The 24,401-nt window shown below is 32.8% G+C and overlaps 1 protein-coding gene and 1 pseudogene across 1 annotated transcript; one reads left to right on the top strand and one right to left on the bottom strand.

Annotated features, from left to right (window-relative positions):
- Positions 1–2,855: 2,855 nt before the first annotated feature.
- LOC120172281 lies at positions 2,856–18,332 on the bottom strand (annotated as a pseudogene).
- LOC120172332 (MOB kinase activator-like 1A) lies at positions 18,245–21,199 on the top strand. Its single transcript, XM_039179813.1, has 4 exons — positions 18,245–18,353; positions 19,716–19,764; positions 20,511–20,619; positions 20,919–21,199. The coding sequence occupies exons 1-4, from the start codon at positions 18,331–18,333 to the stop codon at positions 21,014–21,016; spliced, it is 279 nt and encodes a 92-aa protein (XP_039035744.1). The 5' UTR covers positions 18,245–18,330; the 3' UTR covers positions 21,017–21,199.
- The last annotated feature ends 3,202 nt before the right edge of the window (positions 21,200–24,401 follow it).

Raw genomic sequence — 24,401 nt, 5'->3', positions numbered from 1 at the left:
AAAGCTTTATAGTAGATGCAAAGATATCTTCTTGGTCCACATCAGAATGCCCCATCTTTCTTTGAATGTCCATGCCCCTGAATCAATCAGATTCTGGATCGTGCGCTTCAGTGCCTTACAGTTCTCAGTGGGATATCCCGCACTTCTTATGTGATAGCTGCAATTGGCATCAAATTCATAGCCTTCGGGATATGGAGCCTCTTTTGGCCTAGATTGGACTGGAGTCACCAAGTTATGAACCAAGACTAGTTCACTTGCATCCATTTTATTATGAGAGCTTTGTTTTCTCGTTTCTTTGAATGTCTCTTTGCACCAGTTCTTTAAGTTCTCATGGATCTTATTCTTGATTGGTAGCTTGGAAGCCTCTCTGGTGAAATGAGTAGTTGTGAATTAGTATGTGCCATCACATACTCGGAGGTTTCCATTGATAAAAGAACATGCTCTTTGCCTTTTTCCTGATTGAGCCAACCAATTTCTTAATAATTTGATCGACCATGTTGGCTTGGGTTCGCAAGATGTGATCTATGGTAGCCTTTGTGATTGCTCTAATTTAGCTTCCTCATCCTGTTGCATTCTCTGTAAGTTTTCTTTTAGTTCTTCCTTCAATTTTTTTGAAATTTGTTTCCATTATGTCATGTGATTATGACCACTTCCATCGAATTTTCCATGAATTATTCCCCATGTTTTCATGAATGATGCATGCAAAAATGTTTAAATAAATTTAGTGCAGAATATAAACATGCAAATGCAGATGCAAAAAAGTTAATCCCAACAATGAATATCATAGAATAATTTTCATCATAGATAAAAGTCTTCACATTACAAGATAATCCATTTTACAAACATGCTTTCGCTTAGACACTTTGTTTAAAATGGGTTGATGCTTTGTCTCAGAGCTTTGTCATTGAAAATTATGCCCCTCAAACATTCTATGAACCTACCTCGATTAATTCCCCTGTAGTACTAAAGTCACGCATCAGTCCATGGTGATTAGCGATGGAACGATCATAGATAAGAATCTACTACTGGATTACTTTTAGGATCAATGGATTATCTTTCTAGTCTCAAATGATGCATGATCTTCAAGCAAGTTTCCTTCTTGTGCTCTCTGAACTTCTTTTAGCTCTCAGTACATGTCTATGTATTTGATTGATTGATTAAAAACTTTTATCTCTACTTATGAAACTTTTCACTTAAATATTCCCTTGCGAATCAACACTTTCGAATTATGTCAAGATGATGAAATGGAATGCAAAAAAAAAAGAAATATGGAAAATGACACAAAAAAGAAAAAAAAACGAGTTAGTACAGGTAAGATAATCGATATATATAAAAGGGTTATTCAAAGATGAATATAGCACCTACCCCATTATGGTATCTACCCAAGCATGCTTTCATTAAATAGCAATCCTACTCGGACATGCTTTCTACTCAAAATGATTTATTTCAAGAAAATAATCTTATTCGCATAGTATCTAGTTCACATCTTTCATTCGAAAAGAAATATATTCTATGAATTTAAAGCAAAATGTAAAGGTTTAGAGTCATTCCTCCTTCATGTACACTTATTTCGGTACCTACTAACGGACAAAGTTTATGTATGGCTCTACCTAGGGTGACCGTTCTACGGTTCACTACATATATGGTTTTGACTCTAACAGGGAAAGCTACTAGAATTGTCCTTATTGTCGGTGCCCCATTAGGCTGCCAAGCCCTCAATCCTAACCCATTATAGGCGTAAATGAATCAATTCCAATTCGAGGGGAATCACTTCCTTATACTCATATGAGGAATAAATCCCTACGAAGGTATAAGGCATATGTACCCAAGGATTATTTGTGAATGCTCGTACGAAGAATAAATTCTTACGAGAGCAAAACGTTCACCCCTACTTACTTGGAACGAAGCTCGGGTCTAGAGCTTATGTCATGCAAATGTACGTGAGATGTGTTAGGAGGAACATACAAACCTTTGACTCAAAAACAATCGGAAAAGTCTTGTCATAAACTTTAACACAGTTGAAAACATGAACTAAAGCATTAGTATGACAATTTAAAAAAGAATTTTAAAAAACTTTAATAAATGGATCATAAGCTAATTATAGACTCAAACTTATAATTTCCACCATTATGACAATGTGTAAGCGATTTACATCCTGAATCTCTACAAAAGGTCTTCAGCGGAGTCGCCAAGCTGTCATAACCATTTTTTTGTTAAACAATTATATTTAAAACACAATTATGACTTTATTTGAAAATTTAAATATTTAAATTAATTTGAAAATTTTGAATTGGAGTCACTATCGACCTTTAGGCTAAGTAGGTCGAATACCTAAAAACATCATTTAAAAAATTCAGAAAAATAATTTTAAAGACAAAAGTTTATCTACGTTTACCAAAAATCTGATTTAACGGGTCCGGGAGTCGATTACGTGTGGGGAAGCATTAACACCCCCACAACATCCAAAATTGGTACTTAGTCGCTTATATATTGTTGCAAATGGAAATTATGAATAGAATATAAAGTTAGAATATGATCTATTTATTAAAGTTTAATTAATTTGCTTTGAATTATGTATTAGGAAAAATCCTTTAATTCAAAAAGAAATATTGAGATTTGCTCATCCTCCGATGGGAAGGCTATCTCTTCTATTTCTTGCCTAAAAAGAATATTTCCTCCTCGATTTATAAAAAAATGCAAATCAAATATAAATTGAATATCCTCATTTTGCATAAATAAATTATTATATAAAAAAAGCATTGCATCATTTGAATTAGAATAAAAATGAATCAATTAGCACCCTTTAAAAAATAAACTCGATTTATTTCGAGTTCACATTTTGTTTGAATGTTGTATTAAATCGCACTAATTCGACCAAGCAGTGCTTTCCAAGCCCATTCTACAAATAAGTGTTCTTGAAAATATTCGAGTAAAAAGATGTTAAAAATGAATGAAACAAACATTTTGTACAATCATTCAAAACCAATTCCAAAGAGCAAATAATGTATACATATATAAATAATACGAACAAATATACAATATCCATACATGGTAAAAATGTAAGGAAACAAAATCTAACTATGCAAAAATTAAATTATAGAAGTAAAACAAACAGACAATAAAACACAATAATTAAAGGAATAAAATTAAAGTATTGAAAAATAAAGAGACATAAATAAACAATTAGATCATTAAAGCAAGTAAAATGCAAAGACTGAAATTAAATAAAGAAAATAAAAAACCATAAATTTAAAAGTGCATAAAAGTAAATAACATAAATAAAATGCAATAAGAATAAAACATTAATATATAATTTTATTATTTATCTCGGACCATAAACAATACGAGTCATACCTGGGGCAGGTCGTCGCAAGGTCATACATGGTTCAAACATAAAATAAATAAATAAAAATTAGCGGTTAGTATTAGTGATTAGTGGTTAGCAGTTAGAAATATTAACTCTTAGAAAAGTTAGCGGTTAGTGGTTAGCAGAGTCTAGAATATAATAATGAGGATCATACCCCAGATCGGGTTACCACAAGGTCGAATCAAACAATTAAAGCAAATTAATAAAAATAAAATAAAATAAGTTAATTAGGAGTTAGTAGAGTCTAGACCATAATAATGTGGATCATACCCCGGATCAGGTCACCACAAGGTCAAATCGAATATTAGAAACAATAAATAAATAAATAACAATGGGTAGAGAGTACAATAAAATAAAATTTAGTGGTTAATATGCAATAAAATGAAAGTTAGTAGTTAACTTGAAATAAATAACATAGCAAAATAGTGACAAAAATTAAAGTAAAGCAAAACAAGAGGTTAAAATCAGAATAGATAAAATCAAAGTTAATCAGTGACCACAATGTAAAAGCAAGGCAAAAGTGGAGGAACCTATGGGTGATTATCCCCTAATATGGTGACCAAAACGTAAAAAAAAGGAAAAGGGGAGGGCTTACACGTAATTTACCTAAAAAATAAAACAAACCTCCCCTCCTAAACCATAAAACACATGAAACATTTCACCATCTTCCTCTCTTTTCCAGATCACTCTTAGAGACCAACACTAACGCCAACCGACACTCACCGATGGCCACTCTAACTACCACTACCCCCAACCGCTACCAAGGAAGGCCAAACGACGATCTAAGTGAGCATGAAAATATCCTCTATCCCTCTTCTTTTCTCCCTCAGCGTCAGTCTCACTTCCAAACTACCCACAGCTACGTCTTACTGACCACAGAGCCTTAGTGGCCATCTCTAACCCTCGACCGGCGTCACACCAACCGAGAGAGCTCACATACTACCTGGGATGAACCCCAAAGTTCCTCTCTCTTTCACTTCTTTTATCTCATTTGGCCAACAGTTCAAAACCCCCTAAATTGTCATTGATCAATGTTTCTCTCCCTTGTGGCCACCACCGCGCTGGTCAATCGACACATAAGACTCACCCTAGAGTTACCAAAGATACATCATTTATTTATAGATCCCTAAACAACATCCCAAACATACAAAACCCACGACTGACAAAGGACCTCGACCTCTCACTGTAATACCCCAAAATTTTGGCTAGTGACCAAAATATAAAATTTGAAAGTTAAGTGGTCAAAGTATAAATATTAGAAAAGTTTAGGGACTAAAGTTATGAAAAAATCATTCGACCTTGGTCTTAAAGGATGAGGAAAATCTGAAAAAATTATGTAAGGGCTGTGAATGATGTAGGAAGTATTTTACAAGCCTTAGAAAAATTTGGGGACCATTTGGTAATTTTTGAAAAGTTAAAGGATGAAATTGAAAATTTTGGAAAAATAATGGGTTGTTGTGTAATTGTTCTATAATTGATGTACTATGTTAGAATTTAATGTTTGAGTGCTGAAATTGAAGTTAGGATGTGAAATTGGATTATTTTGGAAAGCTTGTAAAAGTTGAGGTTTAAATTACAAATATGGAAAAGTTGGGAGCTTAAGTGAAAATGTTATGTGAACTTAGATTAAAGCGAACTTGAGTGGTCAATTAGAAGTATTAAGATCAACATTTATGTTGTGACATGGAAATTATATCAAATAAGCATCGAAAAATGTGTTAGGAATTTATTTTTCCAAAATATGCCTATGTTAGTAAGATTCTAACATTTGGTTTGAATTTGTATATGTTTGGTAATTATGTTTATTTAGATTGAGTGCTTGAAATAAATATCAAACATTATTTAAGCTAAGGAGAAGCTTAAGGATGAAATAAGAAATTCCAAAGAATGTTGCAAGCTAAGGACACCAGGTGAGTGCAAATTTAATTTGTACTTGTTATCAAACAAACATTGGCTTGCGATGAGCCAGTGAAGGAGATACTATGGTAAGGAGTGACTCCTAAAAATGTTATGTGATTTGTAATGAATGCATATATGTGCATTTAGTGAGCTAATAGAATTAGTGAACAAGTTGAAAATGCAAATTGATGAAACCTGCTTAGAATTTATGTTATGGATAGTAAGGTTAGAAAATCACCTTAAATTATTAAAAAAAATTATCAGAGGATGATTTTTATACCGTTGGACTAGTATACCAGTCTAGTTTTGTTTAGAACAAACGGAAACTGATTTTAAGGTGTATACAAAATGATATGAATTTTTAATTGATGATAGGTCAGAAATCGGGGCAGCATATTCTGCTCATAATAGATTTTGTCGGTCAACTTTGAAAATTTACCATAAATTGAAATAGAAGGAATTCCTTATATGGATAGATTATTATTTGAGTCTAGTTTCCAATGGTATAAATGAAATAATTTTTAAAGGTGTAGATTAATACATAATAATGTTTCATTAAAGGCAGTGCAAACTGCTAGGATATGATATTATGACCAATTTTGGGATTTAACCAAGTTAGAAGCAAAGGATCAAGTTAAAGCTTAGTGAGACTTATATTTTGAATTGCATATAATGTTAAAATGAGTACAATGCATGCATAATATTATACATGGATGTTTATACATCATTGTGTAGGACTTGCGATAAGTCTACCTTAATTATATTGTCATGGTATTTATGGCATTTATCATCTAATTGGTATATTCTAAATATGTCAAAGGTGAATATAAAATGCATTGATCACTGATCGTTACATATGATGTTATCATGAACATATATGATATTTATCATGAAAGAAATTTCGGGTATGAACTTCCCAATGTTAAATTATGATAATATACTTTGTCATGGATGAAAAAAAAAATAGACTATATGCCCAAGTATGTTATTGAGGGTCAGTGGTATTAATGGCATGCCAAAGAGTCTAGCAACTGCATATTAGGTAGCACTAGAGTGTCTAGAGAAGGCACATAGTGCAGGCCTAAGAGTGTTTAGCAAAGCCACACTGTACAAAACACTACAGTATATAAGGTGGGTAAAGCCCGACCTCAGCACTATGTTGCATTATTAGGTGAGCAAGGCTCGACCTCAGCACTACGGTGCAATATTTGACTCCTAAATAGGGGTCCTCATACAATTATACTTTGGACTATGGTTTATTGGTTAAAAAATGATAAATATGCAAATAAGCTTACGAGCTTATGGGATAAAAGGGCAAGTATATTGATAAGAAACTTGATATTCGATTATATCATGTTAATATATGGTAACATGGTTGGAATACATGTAAAGTGATCATATTGCATTGAATATGGTTATTCATTTAAATTTATTTGTTGCATTGCTTTAAATATTCATATGATTTCCTCATTAAGTGTATAATTAACGTGTGATGATTTTCATGAGTAGGGGTGCACAAAAAATCCGAATATCCGATTTTGCGAAAAAAATATCCGAAACCGGATTTGGGAAAAACCGGTTTTTTTTAACTGGATCGGATTTTTTTTACCGGTTATTTTAACCGGTTTGGAGAAAAAAACCTAGACCGGTTTTTTTACTGGATAAAAAACCGGTTTTTATCCGGAAAAAAAATCCGGTCTGGGTTTAAAAAACTAGCCGTTAATATAGCCGTTGGGGGGGTTTGTGACCGTTTTTGACCGTTTTTTCTTTAAAAAAATTACCATTTTACCACCCTAAACATGTATAAATAGGTTGGGGATGTATTTGGTTGATTACAACTTTCTCAAATCTTATTACACAACACTTAAACATCTCTCAAATCTTATTTTTGTAATTTTTTGTTCATCATGAGTAACACGGCTGAATCTTCCGTCGGGGGAAACCTTGAAGTCGTGAGAGTGATCGAACACACTCGAAACAAAGATATTTGGGATCACTATGATTTATGTGAGATGTCAAATGGCTCGAGGAGGGCGCGTTGTAAACTTTGTCTAAAGTTTCTTGCATCGGAAGGAAACACAACGTTGAAGAACCATTTGACAAAATTATGCAAGGCACTTCGCTCAAGATCGGATCCTAGTCAATCGAATCTTACACCGCAAGGTGGTGTTTTTGTTTACGACAACGAAAAATTACGAGAAGCGTTTACAAAGTTCGTGATTACAAAAGCATTGCCGTTCGACCACTTTGATGATGAAGATTTCACGACAACAATTCAACAACTAATGCAACCACGTTATACTCAAGTAAGTCGTACTACCCTTAGAAGAGATGCTATAAAAATGTGGCGTACGGCGAGGGAAAAAATGATTTTAGGATTCCAAGAACACCGTTATGGTGTGTCGCTTACATGTGACGTTTGGAGTTCCCCTCATAATACCGGAAATTCTTTTTTAGCCGTTACGTCACATTGGTTAGATCAAGATAATTGGCAAATGATGAAAAGAACAATCGCGTTTGAATTATTCGGTGAGCCGCATACCGGTGCTAATTTATTTACACTTTTAAAAAGGGTAATTTGTCTTTATAAATTAGAAAATAAAGTTTTTTCTATATCCTTTGATAATGCATCGAATAATACAAACGCGGTTCCAAGATTGAAAATATTACTTTCACCGATTTTAGACGGTGCATTTTTTCATACCCGTTGCGTTGCACACATAATTAATTTATCCGTGCAAGCCGGTTTGGAGGTTATTGAGCCGATTAGATTAGAATTTAAAACAATGATAAAATCGGTTCTTTGTAACAACAACAAAAGACTAAATGATTATAAACGATTTTGTAAGTCCGTTAATAAAAAAGCTTTGGGTCCTAATTTGGATTGTCCAACTCGTTGGAACTCAACTTGGATGATGATGCATACTGCCTTAAGGCAAAGGGAAACATTGCAAACATTTTATGTTCGGCTTTTCGAGAGGGGTCATGTCCCAAACATTTATCCGGATTCGAGTTGGGAAACTATAGCCAAAATAACCGATTTGCTTGAGGTTTTTAAAAATGCAACAACTTTTTTATCCGGTGTTTATTACCCTACTAGCCCGTTGGTTCTTAATCAAATATTTTTGTTGGCTACCCGACTAAATGACTTTGAATTTGAAACCGAAGTTTTTCAAGAAATTGGCTTTGCAATGAAGGAAAAACTTTTAAAATATTTTAAGGAGATTCCCCCCATTTTTACTTGTGCCGTCGCTTTAAACCCAACGTTAAATGTTGGTGGGGTTGAAACACTAATTGAACAAATTGCGTTTGCTTTTAATCTAACCGATGATAAACCCAACTTTGTCCAAAACCAAATAAATTATTTTAACAAATGTTTTCGAGACATGTTTGCAATTTATTTAACTAAATACGGATCAAGTAGTGTAATACACGATCAAATGAGAATGAATGCAGAATCATCTAGTAGACGTCCAAGTAACATAAATTTGAATCTTTTTAACACTCTTGTAAATTCCCAATCCAAACGATCAAGTACTACCACCCCAAGTAGCGAGTTGGGAAATTACATGTCATGCGATTTTCTATCAAAAATGACATTTGAAGAGTTTGAAAGTTTGGATATTTTGGCTTGGTGGAAAGAAAAGGAAGCACAATTTTCGATTCTAGCCACCATGGCCCGTGATTTACTAACCGTCCAAGCTTCTACGGTAGCTTCGGAATCCGTTTTTTCTGTTAGTGGCAGGGTTATATCGCAACGGAGATCAAGACTAAGTCCCGAGTCGGTGGAAGTATGCATTTGTTTAAAGGATTATTTGGATGGAGCGGCTCGTAAGCAACATATCACCACCCTAGAAGATGCAATTGATGCCGATTTGGAAGCAAACTTACACATTGAAGAAGTCGAACTTGGAATATCCCCTCCAAACGAAGAAGGCGAAGATGATGAAGAAGAGATGGCAATGTAGTTTATTTTTAAACTTTATTTCAATTATCGTAAACTTTGTTTCAATTATCGAACTTGAAGTTTTTAAGTATTTGAATTTATCGAACTTGGAAGTTTTTAAGTATTTGAATTTATCAAACTTGGAAGTATTTAAGTATTTCAATTATGTTGAGTTAATTAATTATTTCAATTAAGTATTTGAATTTATCAAACTTGGAAGTATTTAAGTATTTCAATTATGTTGAGTTAATTAAGTATTTCAATTAAGTATTTGAATTTATCGAACTTGAGGTTTGATGCTTTCTCTTTGATTCTCTCTTGATTCTAGTTGCTTAATGTTTCTTGTCTTTGATCAATGGCTTCTAAGCTTGCTTAAATACACCTTGAATCACTTCTGAACGTTGGGGATGATTAGTGAAGATCATATAGCCGTTTTAGTGTGAAAACAATTAATAAAACAGTTTGGAGCGTGGGGGGAATCGGTACCCCCTATGGGGAATCGGTTCCCTAAGTGTAAAATTCAAATATTTCGACCGTTTGAACAGGGGGGAATCGGTACCCCCTATGGGGGAATCGGTTCCCTCCGAGCATTCTGGAAATCTCGGAGCCAAACCATTCAGGGGGCAATCGGTACCCCTTGGGGGGGAATCGGTTCCCTCTGAGCAATATGGAATTTTTGACTTTGAAATGGTTCGAAATACTTTGAAAGATTATTTTGAAATTGTTTTAAGATTAAAACTTAATTTTACACTTAAGTAAGTATTAAAAATGATTTTTGAAATATTTGGAGTAATGTTTTGATATTTGAATAATTATATCGAATATACTTGGAAAATCATTTGAAAAATCTTAAAATTCATTTAACTTAATTTGTTATATCGAAATATCAAAATATTTTCAACAAATTATCGTAAACTTTGTTGCAATTGATGACGATGTAATTTTAATAATATTAAAATCGGTTTTTTTATAACCGGTTTTTTTAAAATCGAAACCGATTACACCGGTTAGGATATCCGGCCCTCCAAACCGGTTAGAAACCGAACCAGTTATTTTATAAACCGGTTTTTTTTCTATGGGAAAAAATCGGATCGGATAAAAACCGATCCGGATCGGATTGAAATCCGACAAATGTGCAACCCTATTCACGAGTACGAAAAAGGAAGAAAATGAGTAAGGATTTGAGCTTGGCATCAATCACCAAGGAAATTTTTTCAGGTAACAATGATGACATCCTACTGTGTTCTAAAAGTCTTAGCTTGCATGTATACCAGAATGAAATGTCTGAAATTTCTTAAAATAGTTAATATTAAATATAATTAATAGTATGAATAAATATTATGATTTTCCTTTGAATAATTATTTTATAATAATTGTTCCAGTTATGAAACTTGAGATGTTTGAATGAAACAAAATTTTACTCGGTTTAATTAAAAAAATGTTTTGAATTTCTAATGTGACATGTGTAACTTGTATTAGTTCATGTATACGGGTTATGGGTGTTACACTCACCTTCCTCAATTGCGGCGACGACGACTGAAGACAGCTCCGGACGATCCAAAGGCAAGGAACAAAGACCGACCACTGCCCTAACCCGACAAGGTAAACGATCTAAACCCTCTTATTCACTTTTCTTCTATATTGTTAAAAAAATAAAAAAGTTACTGGAAAAACAAAAGATTGAAGGAGAGAGACCTTTTTTTATTTGCTTTTCTTTTTGGTCTACAAAAAGTCGGGGGGTTGTTTTCTTGTATTCTGATTGGCTTTTAAAGCCCCAAATTACAATAGGTAAAAATATAAGTTTGGTCCCTGGACAAAATTTGGGTGTTGCACATGGAGTGAGCAAAACTGAAGAGTGAAAACACAAGGAAAATAAAGCAGTAAGTATGCAGAAACGTCCTATTTCTTACGTGATCCACCCCAAATGGATTGCCAAAAAACAGACCAGTTCTGCTGAGCCTCATTCCATCCCAAGAGTAACCCTTCTCTCATGGGATCCCAACTAGATGATACGATGCATCCCTAACAGGGCCGTCCCGAAGAAGAAGAAGGAAACAATAAACGGTACCCAAGTTGGAACATCGATTTTCAACCCAACCTTCAGATAATAAAAGAATGGGAAAAACAACACCCCCATAAACAATGGAATCCCAACCGATAATCCCATTCGGCTTATCATCAGGTTTGTTACCACCTCATGTATCACGCCTGCCTCTTCAAATTCTTCTTCCCCTTCGTCTTTCTCATCGCCTCTCTTTGCCTTTTTGTTCTTCTTGGGCGTTGGTCCAAACTTTTGGGCTATTCAAGGTGGCATTTAGAGGTACCAACTGCAATGATCCAATTTGATTTTGGAGGTCAACTGGGAATTACCAAGTTTTTATGGATGATGGTTTTAAGGCTTGGGTTGGTGTCAATGAAGATGATTTTTCATTGTCACGGTCAATCTGCAAAACCATATTGGAATTGTATTTTCTAAACAAAAACTTGGAATTCACACAACATAGAGCGATAAAAAGATGGTAAACGAAAGCTCTTCTTTCATGATATGAGCAACAGAAAACATGCATACCTTGTAAGGGCAGGATAAAGATGACAGTGCCAAAGCTGCCATTCACTTGAGTCTTCGCCTACTTTTCTTTCATGATATGAGCAACAGAAAACATGCATACCTTGTAAGGGCAGGATAAAGATGACAGTGACAAAGCTGCCATTCACTTGAGTCTTCGCCTACTTCAGTTCCCCCCCCCCCCCGCTTCAAGTGCTTGTTAAGTTCGTCTAGATATGGTGGAAAGGCGAACCCTATTTTTAAGTTAAAGTTGTTTATGATTTAGAAGCTCAACCATGATTGCCCCCACTGAAACTCTTTTATCATCACCAGTTATCAGACAGGAGAAGCGATAAGGTTGAGGTTCAAAGATGATCCGAAATATGTATATCAGTCGGGCCAAGTCGGATTGAGCCATAACCTTTTGATGGAATGGTTGGGACATTGTTAAAAAAATAAATACAAATTTACCCATTAAATTTTACTTTCTTATTTTATTTATTATGTTTTAAAAGAAATTAATTTAATAATTAAATTTTATATACTAAAACTTATTAGTCACTCTATTATTTTTTTTCTCTAGCTCCGCGATATGATAGCAACTTTTATTAATTTTTAATTAATTAATATTAATTTTATACTTTTTTCACTCTTCTTCCCCTCCCATTTGCTGCCTAAGAACGAACATTGTTGGAGTTCAATGACTTGAACTTTCACACCATAATTGTCTCATCATTATAAAAGTGAATCAGATATTCATTTAATTGAAAAATATTCCAAACTTTACAAACTTAGTATCTATATCGATGTTGTCCTATGCCATCATGCCCTTTTGATCACCATTTGCATTGAAACATAAACCAGAAGAAAGTTTTTCTTCTCTCTTTTAAATCCCCAGTTTAGATCTTCATGAAACCAAATCAAAAGCGATAAGAACTCAAATAAAAAATTGAATCAAATAGTTTTGATTTGTGTTGTTTTAACTGTCCAATCAATATTTGGTTGAAATACATGTATTATATTTTGGTAAAATTTTGTAGTGCATGTCGCACACTGCTCAATACTGCTAAAGTGACACATCAAATCGTATCACTAGTTAAATTGTCATTTTTAAATAATTATTAAAAGGATAAATTACATATTTTGAACCTACATTGTCACTTTTGTTTCATTTCAGTATTTAAAATTCAATTTTTTGAAAAAAAAATCATTGGCGATGATGTTTATGTGACATGACAGACCAAATTTTCATTTTTTTTAATTATCACATCATCTTTTTTTTCATTTGTTAGTATTTTTCAATTAGTTTTATTCAACCAATTAGGTAGTGACATATATGGGATAAAAAGATATAAATTATTCTTGCTCTTTGTATTAATTGATCTTGAATATCTTACATGAGAAACAAATCACTCAACCATCGAGCTAAACTAGTCATTTGAGTAAATTTCACCACGATTTGAACTTTACTTGTATAATGATACCACCAAAAAATCAATATTTTTCGATGATTATAAGATTCAAATATGAGACACTTTAAATTAATCACCAAAAGCTTAGTCACTCAACTATGCTGTGAATTTATTTTATTATATTGAACTTAATACTTACCTTTTTTTATTAATTTGGGATAAATACAAGGTAGTATGTGTTCGAAGATAACTCTCAACCTTTTGACATTGAACACTCACACCCTTGACATCTATGGTGCTCAAACCCGAATCCTCAAGTAATAACTACAATTCCTTTACCACGGAGGCAACTTGGTTGGTGCAACTTAATACTTACTTATATCATTATTAAATTAAAAGTAATTTTTCACTTTATTTAGAAATAAAAAATAATTAAATAATTTATTTTTTAATAAAAAGTATAGTTATAAAAATATATTTATAATATTATAAAAATATTTTATTTATTTTTTAAAATCCAATTAATTATTTATTTGAAATAATATTATTTTTAAATTATTTATTTAACTTTAAATAATTTAAATTTAGGGTAAATTATATATTTAGTTTTCAACTATCACTTTGGTTCCGTATAATATTATTTAAAACTAAATAGACAATTTAAAAGTAATATTTCAAATATTTTCACAATATTATAAATAAACATTTTAGAATAATTTAATATAAAATTTATAAATACATAAAGTATTAATTTAAAGTGTCACATATTCGAATTTTATAATCATCGAAAAATATTGCTTTTGTGGTGATATTATTATATAAGTTAAATGCAAAATATGGTAAAAGTAACATAAATGACTAGTTTAATTCAATGGTTGAGTGTCTTGTATTTCATTTAAGGGTTCAATTCTTACACTTTTTTTATTTCATCCTTATAGTTACTTACACGTGTCACCATTTAATTAGTTAAATAAACTTAATTAAAAAATATTGAAGGAGAAATGGAAAAATGATGTGGAAATTAAAAAAAAATTGACATGTCATGCAACATCAACATTATTGTTAATGGTTTTGAAAAAAATAAAGTGTATGACTAAAACAAAATAAAAATGATAGTGTAAATACTAAACGTATAATTTACCTTTTTAATATTTACTTAATAAAAGACATTTTAGTTAGTGATGTGTTTCAGTACATCGTTTTAATGGTATGTTGTAGTATGCGATGTGCGTTGTGGAACCATCCTATTTTTTGACCATTGGGATCTAAGATCAAAGCTTCATATTTACTAGAACATGAGAACCCAGTAAGAATTTTTTTTTCCATTTTTTTGTCTTTTATATTCATTCTTATTCTTTTTTTGGTCTTATGTGGTTGTTAGGATTTGATTTGGAATGCTGTTTAGGTTACATAATCTTGCGGGAAGGATCGACAGTTGAAGAAAATTTTAAGGAGTTAGAGAGCGAAAAAAATATTAGTCAAACGTTAATCTACGCTTACAAGGCAGTTCAAATATTAATAAAAAATATCATGTCCCTACAGTGTTAGAAAGAAAATGATAACATGACCAAAAAAGTTCAACATTCAGAGTGAGTAAATTGAAAATATTTCAATTTTAGTGACCAAAACAGGAATGAGAAGATAGCTAAATGATAAATGTTGTAGTTTCCTCTTCTTCTGTCGCTGTCTCTGTTACCGGCCTACACTCGATTTTTCCAACGCATTCATTTCTTTTTGTATTTTCCTTCTCGAATCTCGTATAACTGAGAGCTTTCGTATGTTAAAAATACGATGCTTGTATACGAAACATATTCGAACACAAGAAGTTCAGTTATTTGGTGAAATCCATCAAAGGTGGACCCAAAGTTTACCTAAATAAACATAAATGAAACCTTTTGGAACAATAATGGAGCCGATACCGATAGAAGTGTAGGAGTAATATATTTCTCAATCTGTAAGAACAAAAACAAATAAAAAAGTGATGAAAACCACACAAAAATTAAAATTTTTAACGGTAGGTATTAAAATATAACAAAAATTAAAATTTTTAACGGTAGGTATTAAAATATAACAAAAATTAAAATTTAAGTATGATTTTGATAAAATTAAAAGTTTAGGTACTAAAATGTGATAAAATTTATTGTTTAGGTACTAAACGCATTAAGCATTTAACAGAGGGGTATTCAAATGAAATGAAAATTAAACGTTAAACATGATTTTTAAAAAAAATTAAAAGTTTAAGTATTAAAATAGATCAAAATTGATAGTTTATACACTAAATTATGGTTTACCCAAAACATTAATATGTTTTATTTTCTTTTCGCTGGTTTGGGCCAGCGGCAACAGTTGTAAGGTTACTTTTAGGGGTGTTAAAAAGATAACTAATCCAATCTATTCGGTGGTAGATTCGGTTAAAAATATTAGGCCTTCATAATAAAAATACTTGTTTTTGTGGGTTGAATATTCTGTTCACTATTTTTCTCGAGTTTTTGGGTTGGTCTCGTATTATAAAGTATCCTTTAATTGAGTACTCGCGCACTTGATATTAAATTTCTTATATATTTTTATTTTAATTTTTATTTTATATTAGATTAATTTGTAAATTATTTTACCCTAACATTTAAATTTTTTTAAATTATTTAAATATAACATTCTAAATTATTAATTTCTTAAATTATTTCACCTTAAGGATCTAAATTATTTCTTCTAACTTCAAAATATTTTAAGTTTAATTGTCTTTCTTTAATTTTATTTTTAAATAAAATTTATCTTTTAATTAATGTAATCTGATTTTTTAAATTTTATGTGTGAATGATGTATTATACACTTTTAAACTTTAAATTTTTTAATTTTTAATTTTTTTTCTATGTAATTTTTTTAAATAATATAATTTTAAAAAAAATCAACCGAGTATTCATGAACCGAAAATATAAGTACTTAGATTTTATAAGTACTTAAATTACAAGTACTGAAACCTAATGGGTCAGGGCATAAAGAAACATTTTGGTATCTGAAAACTTCGGATACCCGATATTTCAGATACAAAAAATATAAGTATTTAATTTTGAACACCCTTAATAAAGTGTAAATAGATTAGTAACGGAATAAGATTCATTTGTACTCCGAAGTGAATGAATGTAAGTATAAAAAAGTTTAGAGTAAACTATATTTTTAATAGCTAAGTTATTACTTTTATTTTAATTTGATATCTAATTTTTTCTAAAAAATAAATTTAAGATCTAGTTTATGTTTCAATTTAGTTTCTACTGTTAAAAAAATTAATAGAACTAGTGATGTGATATTTTTTTAATTTTTTCAATGATGATGCAACATTATATTATGTGGACATGTCAAGACCACCGTTAAATTTTTAATGACGAAAAATTAAAATGTAACCTAAACAAAACATTATGAATGATTTAAAAAATTGGATACTAAATAGAACAAAAGTAATAGTATAATTACTAAGATTGTAGTTTACCCAAAAGTGAATGAAATCAAAATAAAAATGATTCATTAAAATATATAATTAATTAAACCAATATAAGCGCACTGTCTTTACCACTAAATATAAGGCGGAGAAAGGCTACGCAAGGAATGATAAATGTATATTTAATAGGATAAATTATACAATAGTGTTATTTTTTATTTAACCAACTTTAGTCATCAATTGATTTTAGTTATTTCTATTCGATTTTAGTTCTTTAACTATGTTACATATTTTTTAAGAGTTAGCAATGAAGAGATTTAAACCGAATTACTGATAATATTAAAGATTTTTTACCTTTAATTTTTAAATTTATGATTAAAATTTAGGGATGACAAAATAATCCGAATCCGAATCCGACGGGAAAAATCGAAAATCGAATTTAACGGGTCGGGTTCGGGGATGATAAACGGGGACGGGGACGGGGAAAATCCGTTTATGTTAAACGGGGACGGGGACGGGTTTGGTAATCCCCGCCCCGATTACCCGATTACCCGACACGATTACCCGGCCCGATACACGACCCGATAAATATTAAAAATAATTATTTTTTTATATATAATATTAATAACATATTTTAAATTAACCCTTAAATATTTTTTATTATTTTTTCACCCCATACTGCTCCACTTTAAAACACCGTCTCCGCTTCAATTTCTAGAATTTACCTCAATTTTCGCTGTCTCATAATATTCTTTTTTTCTTTTAATCGTGAAAATAGTGCTTACACTTCTTATTTGCAATCACGTGTGAACCTTTAATAACTTTTAATAGACAAACATTGTATAGTTAAATGGGAAAAGTCTGGTTGGTTTGGTGGTATTGTGCCACTACCAACGAACGTGTACTTACTGCAGGATCCTCGTCCAGTACAACATTACACACCTGAAGCCCACCACTAAGATTGGCAAGCTGAAAATTATGTCAAGCAGAATTTAAAACCAATGCAACTTGCATATTGTCTTCGTCTCTTCGACAGTAACCCTCATTTTCACCTCGCATTCCAATAACCTCATACAAGCTGTCTCCATTACACAAGCTTTAACGTTCCTCTGACAAAGCGAAGCATGTGAATTAGCCATATTAAAATCAGCCTCGGGACCTATACCAACATCACGTTCTTCCCTAGCAAATGGAACAACAGCTGCTCTCTAGTATTAAATTCGAAAATTCTAAAATTTTTTGGTTAATTCAAAAATTAACCGAACTTTATTCGGTTCGGTTAATATTTTCGAAAAAAAATTGGTTCTATTAACGGTTAAAGAAAAAAATTCGGTCAATTCGATTAATGGTAGTTCGGTCGGTTCGGCCACCGAATTAACCGAATGAACAACCCTACAGATACCCGTTTAAATAAACGTTTATGCTAAACGGAAATATCCGTTTCCCCGCGGTTTTCCCCGATTACCCGATGGGGATCCCCGTTTAAATCCCCACGATTTTTTAAACAGGGACGTATACCGATTTTTTAAACGGGGACGAGGATGGGGGATCAATACTCAACCCGAACCCGACCCGTTGCCATCCCTATTAAAATTAGACAAACCTAAACAAAAAGAGACTATGTGTATAAATAACTTATTTATTAAGTAGTGATAAAAAAGGATAAGGCAGATTTTCATTTTTTTTCAGTCTCCTACCTGAAGAAACGAAAATCGAAGTCTCTCACAAACCATGAGTCTCTTCGGTCTCGGCAGGTGACTTCTAATTTCCACTTTCTTTCCTTTTTCAACTTTTCGGGAAATAGTTTGATTATTTTCCTTCATTTTTATTTTTTATTGCTTGTTTGCAAATTGCATTGATAATTCAGTCGGATCTGTTGTAGTTCTGCATCCTTTTGTGATTCAAGATCAGGTATCAGCTGTTTTTTTTTTCTTTCTTTAGATTTTTAATTGGAATTATGAAGCCATTTCTTCTTTCTTCCTAATTTATTCCCTGATTCTTTGATTGCTCTTTTGAACTGTACCTGCAATCCATATTTTTTTTACCTAGGGCAATTGGCTGTGGTTAACGTTCTTTTCTTTATTAATTTCTCAAATTCAGTACTATCCGTTAATTATTGTTCTTGCTGTGAAAGTGTACCTTAAAAGATTTCCGAAGCTTATGCATTTAAAGGAAATTGAATCCTAATGCATGTTAACAGGGATGAACGTAGGACTTTATGTCGGGGTCGTACTTAAACTTATCAAATTTAAGGGGAAGCAGATTTCCAATAGAAAATATAGAAAAAATCTAAAATATATAATAATTTTAAATTTTTTTAGGGGGACGACTGCTTCCACCTGCCTTCTCCCGGACCATTCATGCATGTTAAACTTGTCTTCTTGCTATGATTAAAAGCTATGGAAAGCAGGTGGTTTAAGTGAATGACATAATTAGAAAGGTTGAAAAGGTGAACATATGCTAAATCATTAACTTTTAACTTATAGATATTGTTATTGGCAAGATTGAGCTTTGCATCTTGAAGCTGAACTTTATGAAGTAAGTAGCAAATTAGATCCATTGACAATTTGATGACAATTTTAGAAGGCTTGCGATGGCAGAAAGATTAGAAAATTGATTTAACTGGAAGAAAAGTGAAAGGAATGTCCAAATTAGTCTAAGGAAAGCTAATTAATTTTTCCAAAAATCAATTTACTGATCTTCTTTGAAAGATGCTGAAGATCTTTCAGAATTTTCTGATAGATAAGCTCTGGTTTTTTATCTTGGTCTCTAACATGCAGTATGTGTCCATGCATCTCTGATCAATATTGGTCACTGCTTCAATCTGTAAAGAGTAACACCGAATTAATCTACAGAAGTTGTGTATATTTTTTTGTTTTTATAATAAAGAATCAATTTGATACTTCGATTGAGTTTCATTGCTTCGAGTACTTGATCCTCTGAATATGAAATATCTTCAATGTTCACAAGCTATGAGTGTATGATCCTCTGAATATATAGACCTTTATTTGGTGCCTGCATATTTCTGACTCCTACTCCTAATTATGAGCAGAATAGCTGGTAAAAGATTTGTGTATTTTTCAGTTTTTCCTAATATTAAGTTTCTCTGGAAACAGAAATCAGCGTACATTCCGCCCAAAAAAGAGTGCACCTTCAGGACGTAAGGTTGTTACTTCTTTTCTTTTTCTAAAAAATATATGATTAATGTGCTTAAATCTTTTCTATTGTAGTTGAGATCTCATTAAAAATATTTTTTTCCTCCTCCTGATGACCAAGAACTTCTTGGGTGTGAACATGCAACTAAAGAACTGGAAGTATACTAGAAAATTCCAGAAATAGAAACAAAATAAACGAGAGCACAGTTTAGCGCCCAAGAATACATAAAACAATTCCTGAAATGGACATTGAAAGTTTTATCTCTATTTGAAAAGAACATTTTCTTCACCATACCTATTGAGAGAAGGAAAACAAATGCTCACTTACCATTATTTATATTTAAAGTATCATTGCTTCTGATGTCACTTATTAAACCAATAATTTTACATTACTGTGTTTACTTTAAGTTTCAGTGGCAAAGTTGAAGTACTACAAATTTTAATGCTTTACTGGTATGTATGATGGTCATATAGCCCTCACCCATGGGACCCACTCATGGATGTTAGGGGCCATTATATACACATTATACATGAGATGATTCTTTTACTAGTTAGGTATCTCTGTCTAAAGTAACATGGTTAATACTGTTGTGTTATTGAGCTTGAAAATAATTTAATAGCCTTGTTTAGATTTCTCTCCGGTTATTCAGAGCTGACTTCTTTATAGTGCCTTCATATAAAATTTTATGGACTTCATTCTGATGTTTAGTGAATTTGTAGTTCTCATTATAGTATTGTAATCTTGACATATTGCAGGGTGCACAGCTTAAAAAGCACATTGATGCTACCCTGGGCAGTGGAAATTTAAGGGAAGCAGTTAGACTACCTCCTGGGGAGGATTTAAATGAATGGCTTGCAGTCAATAGTATATTTTTCCTCTCTCTTTCTTTCTTACTCATATTTTTCGGCAACCACATACACACACCGTCTGAATAAATCTTTGTGTATATTGACAAACTGTGGATATAATTTATCCTTGAATTTTCTGCTTTAGTTTGACATTGCTATCACTACTGTCGTGGCAGCTAATATTGTTTTTTTGTATTCCTTTTATTAGTTTATTTTTTATAGGATGCTTTAGTTGATTTTCTTCCCTAGTTCTATGTTACTACCAAATTTTCTTTGAATCTCATTGGTAAAGCATAATTATTGGATCTTTTTCAGCCGTGGATTTCTTCAATCAGGTGAATCTGCTCTATGGTTCCCTCACGGAGTTTTGTACTCCTGAGAACTGTCCTACAATGACTGCAGGCCCTAAGTAAGAGATATGAACCATATTCCTTTTGCCCTTTTCAATAAATTAGACACACAATCCTAAATTTTAATATTTTCTGTCATGTTTGGATCTGTTGATGGTATCAAAGGCTTTTCTCTCTAATGATGGATATATTTAAAGGATAAAGTGAAATCAGGACTCCCTTCACTTAAATTGAGTCGCTTTATCTATTTGAACTAGATGTTATTGTACTAATTTAATTTTGTCAATTTATATGCATTTGCTAAACTTTATTGAATTCTGGACGGAATATATAATCTTTTCTAGTAAGTAGGATGAGATTTTGACTATATATCATGTTTTTATTGATTTTGATAGTGTTAGACTGTGATGAGTGAACAAACTTATAAAGAAGGTTGTTATCATTTACTAAATAGTTTACAACCTTTATAGAGTAGTCTAAGTGTAAATGAGGGAACAATCCCTATATATCAGTAACTTGCCTATTGTACAAGGAAACTCCTAGGAATAAGGTAAGTAATCTATCCTTAATTTTAGGAATTCAAACACTCCCCCTCAAGCTAGAGTGTAGATATTTATCAAACCCAGTTTGCCAATAATTTCTTCAAACATGTTTGTGCTCAATCTTGTGGTCAAGAAGCCTACAACTTGTTGTCTCGTAGGTATGCAGGTAACACAAACCTCTCCTGAGTTAATTTTTTCTTTGATGAAGTGGCGATCAATTTCCACATATTTGGTGCGATCATGGTGAACAAGATTATGTGCTATGCTGACAGCTGCTTGGTTGTCACAATGCATTTTTATAGGTCTTGTATAGGACACTTTTAGTTCTCCCAGTAGTCGTTGTATCCAGATTTCTTCGCATATACCATGGGATAGTGCTTGATACTCTGCCTCTACACTGTTGCGTGCTACAACAGACTGTTTTTTTTACTTCTCCATGTTACGAGATTACCCCAAACGTAGCTACAGTAACCACTTGTAGAACATTTGTCGTTAACAGCACCTGCCTAGTCTCCATCAGAGTATACTTCTACACTTCGGTTGGCAGTTTTCTTGAAGTGCAGGCCTTAACTCGGAGTCCCCTTGAGATACCTTAATATCCTATACGCAGCTTCCAGATGTTTCTCCCTTGGAGCGTGCATGAACTGGCTGATAACACTCACACCGAAAGCTATGTCTGGACGAGTGTGAGATAGTTAGATAAGTCTCCCTACTAGTTGTTGATATCTCTCCCCCTGTCGATATCTTCTCCATCCTGATCAGTCCCTAATGTAAGATTAAATTCCATGGGTGTTTCGGTTGGTTTGCAGCCCAACAAGCCAACTTCTGAAAGCAGATCGAGAACATACTTTCTTTGGGAGATGGAAATACCTGCCTTAGACCTAGCTACTTCCATTCCAAGAAAGTATCTAAGATTCCCCAAGTCCTTAAGTTTGAATTCAGCACTAAGAAACTCTTTTAGACTTTTAATTTCGCTTGAATCATCCCCTGTTAATATTACATCGTCCACATAGACAATAAGAATACAACATTTTCCACTTTTCGAGTGTTTGTAGAACATGGTGTGGTCAGCCTGTCCTTGAATATAGTTTCTACTAGTCATAGCTTTGGCAAATCAGTTGAACCACGCCCTTGGAGATTGCTTTAGTCCATATAAGGACTTCTTTAGCTTACACACTTAGTCTTTGCTCTCTTCAAACCCGGGTGGGAAGTCCATGTACACTTTCTCATTTAATTCCCCATTAAGGAAAACGTTTTTTACGGCCAATTGGGTCAAGGGCCAATCCAAGTTGACAGCAAGGGATAGGAGAACTCGAATGGTGTTTAGCTTGGCAACTGATGCAAACATCTCGTCGTAGTCAAGGCCATAGGTTTGAGTAAAGCCCTTAGCCACAGGCTAAGCCTTGTATCGGTCGATACTGCCATCGAGTTTAAATTTTGTAGTGAAGACCCACTTGCATCCTACAGTCTTCTTACCACTTGATAAATCCGAGACTTCTCACGTTCATTGTCTTTGAGAATCATTAATTTCTTCCATCACAGCTTGCCTCTACTCAGTTGATTTTTTTTATAAGATTTGAAGGCCTCATTAAAAACCACCTTCTTGATTAATGGAGCTTATGAATAAGCTCCTTAATCAGCGACAGATGGAAAAGAGCGCCTTAGAACTTTATTAAAATAAAGTAGGATTACAACCTAGATAAAATCCCATAAACCCTTACAAATAGTCATAACTCCCTTCTGATCAAGAACAAGAAACCCACTTGATCAGTACAAAACACATAAAATTAAGCCTATACCAGCCTTTGCTAAGGTATCAACATCCGAATTAGCTGACCTAGCAACCCATCTAACAATCCCCCCACAAACCCTAAGATTATCAACAATATCCTTAACAATAACAGCATACACAACTGGATAAGAATCAACAATGTTAATCCAGTCCACTGCTACCTTACTGTCGCTTTCAACAATCAGTCGAACATTATCCCTCCCTTGAATAGAAGCGATGAAAATCAGACCCCTTTGGATAGCTTTGAGTTCCTTTAATGTTGGAGGTCCCAGACCATCAGGCTCCTGAAAAGAACCTAAAATTGCTCCCGAATGATCCCTTAAAATACCTCCTAGTCCGTTTTTCAACCAATCACTGGTGGTGGCAGCATCCACATTCAATTTTATGAAGCCTATAGTAGGAGGAAGCCAGGGTAATACAGATGACTTCATGAAATTGTAGGACGAGTGTAAATCCCCTAAAGAAGGGTCATAAATTAAAGAGTCTTTAGGAATAGAGATGTCCTTATACTTAGCTAAAAACCACGAGGCAAGCCTAACCCTTGCTAAGAAGAACAGTTCTAACTGGTCTAGCTTTCCCCCTTCAAAAACAATAAAATTTCTGGTTTTCCAAATAGTCCAAATAACAGCCCCAGGAATGAAAGACCAAATTATAGAATTAGACTTCAACTCATCCCAACATAATAGAAACGTTTTAGCATCTACATGAAGAACAGAACTGAAATTCCAAAAACTGTAAAAATTTGTTCTATAATAACCACACTACTAGACAAGTAAAGAATAGATGCGAGGAAGACTCTTCAACCTTTATACAAAGAGGACATAAAACATCATTAATACCTTGAACTCCTCTTTTAATTAATTCAGATTTAACAGTCAGTTTTTGCTTCACAATTTGCCACATAAATGTTTCAACCTTTGGTGGTACTATTCCTCGCCAAACAATTTTCAACCAGAATTGAGACTCCTCTGAACCTGTAGCACAACTCTTAACACAAGAGCTGACTGAAAATATACCATCCCCACTACCTTCCAAAGCCATCCTTGAACTTTAGACAGATAAACATGAGAAATAATGCTCATCAAATTACACAATTGTTCCATCTCCCAATCAT

The sequence above is a fragment of the Hibiscus syriacus genome, unplaced genomic scaffold, assembly GCF_006381635.1.
Source record: "Hibiscus syriacus cultivar Baekdansim isolate YM2019G1 unplaced genomic scaffold, ASM638163v2 tig00111848_pilon, whole genome shotgun sequence".
NCBI lineage: Eukaryota > Viridiplantae > Streptophyta > Magnoliopsida > Malvales > Malvaceae > Hibiscus > Hibiscus syriacus.
This window is presented reverse-complemented; position numbering and strand designations above follow the sequence as displayed.

Excerpts from the sequence above, each read along its gene's own strand:
- LOC120172332 (XM_039179813.1), top strand. The coding sequence starts at position 18,331 with ATGAGTCTCTTCGGTCTCGGCAG. Across the intron at positions 19,765-20,510 it reads GTGCACCTTCAGGACGTAAG|GGTGCACAGCTTAAAAAGCA; the intron begins GTTGTTACTTCT and ends GACATATTGCAG. Across the intron at positions 20,620-20,918 it reads TGAATGGCTTGCAGTCAATA|CCGTGGATTTCTTCAATCAG; the intron begins GTATATTTTTCC and ends GATCTTTTTCAG.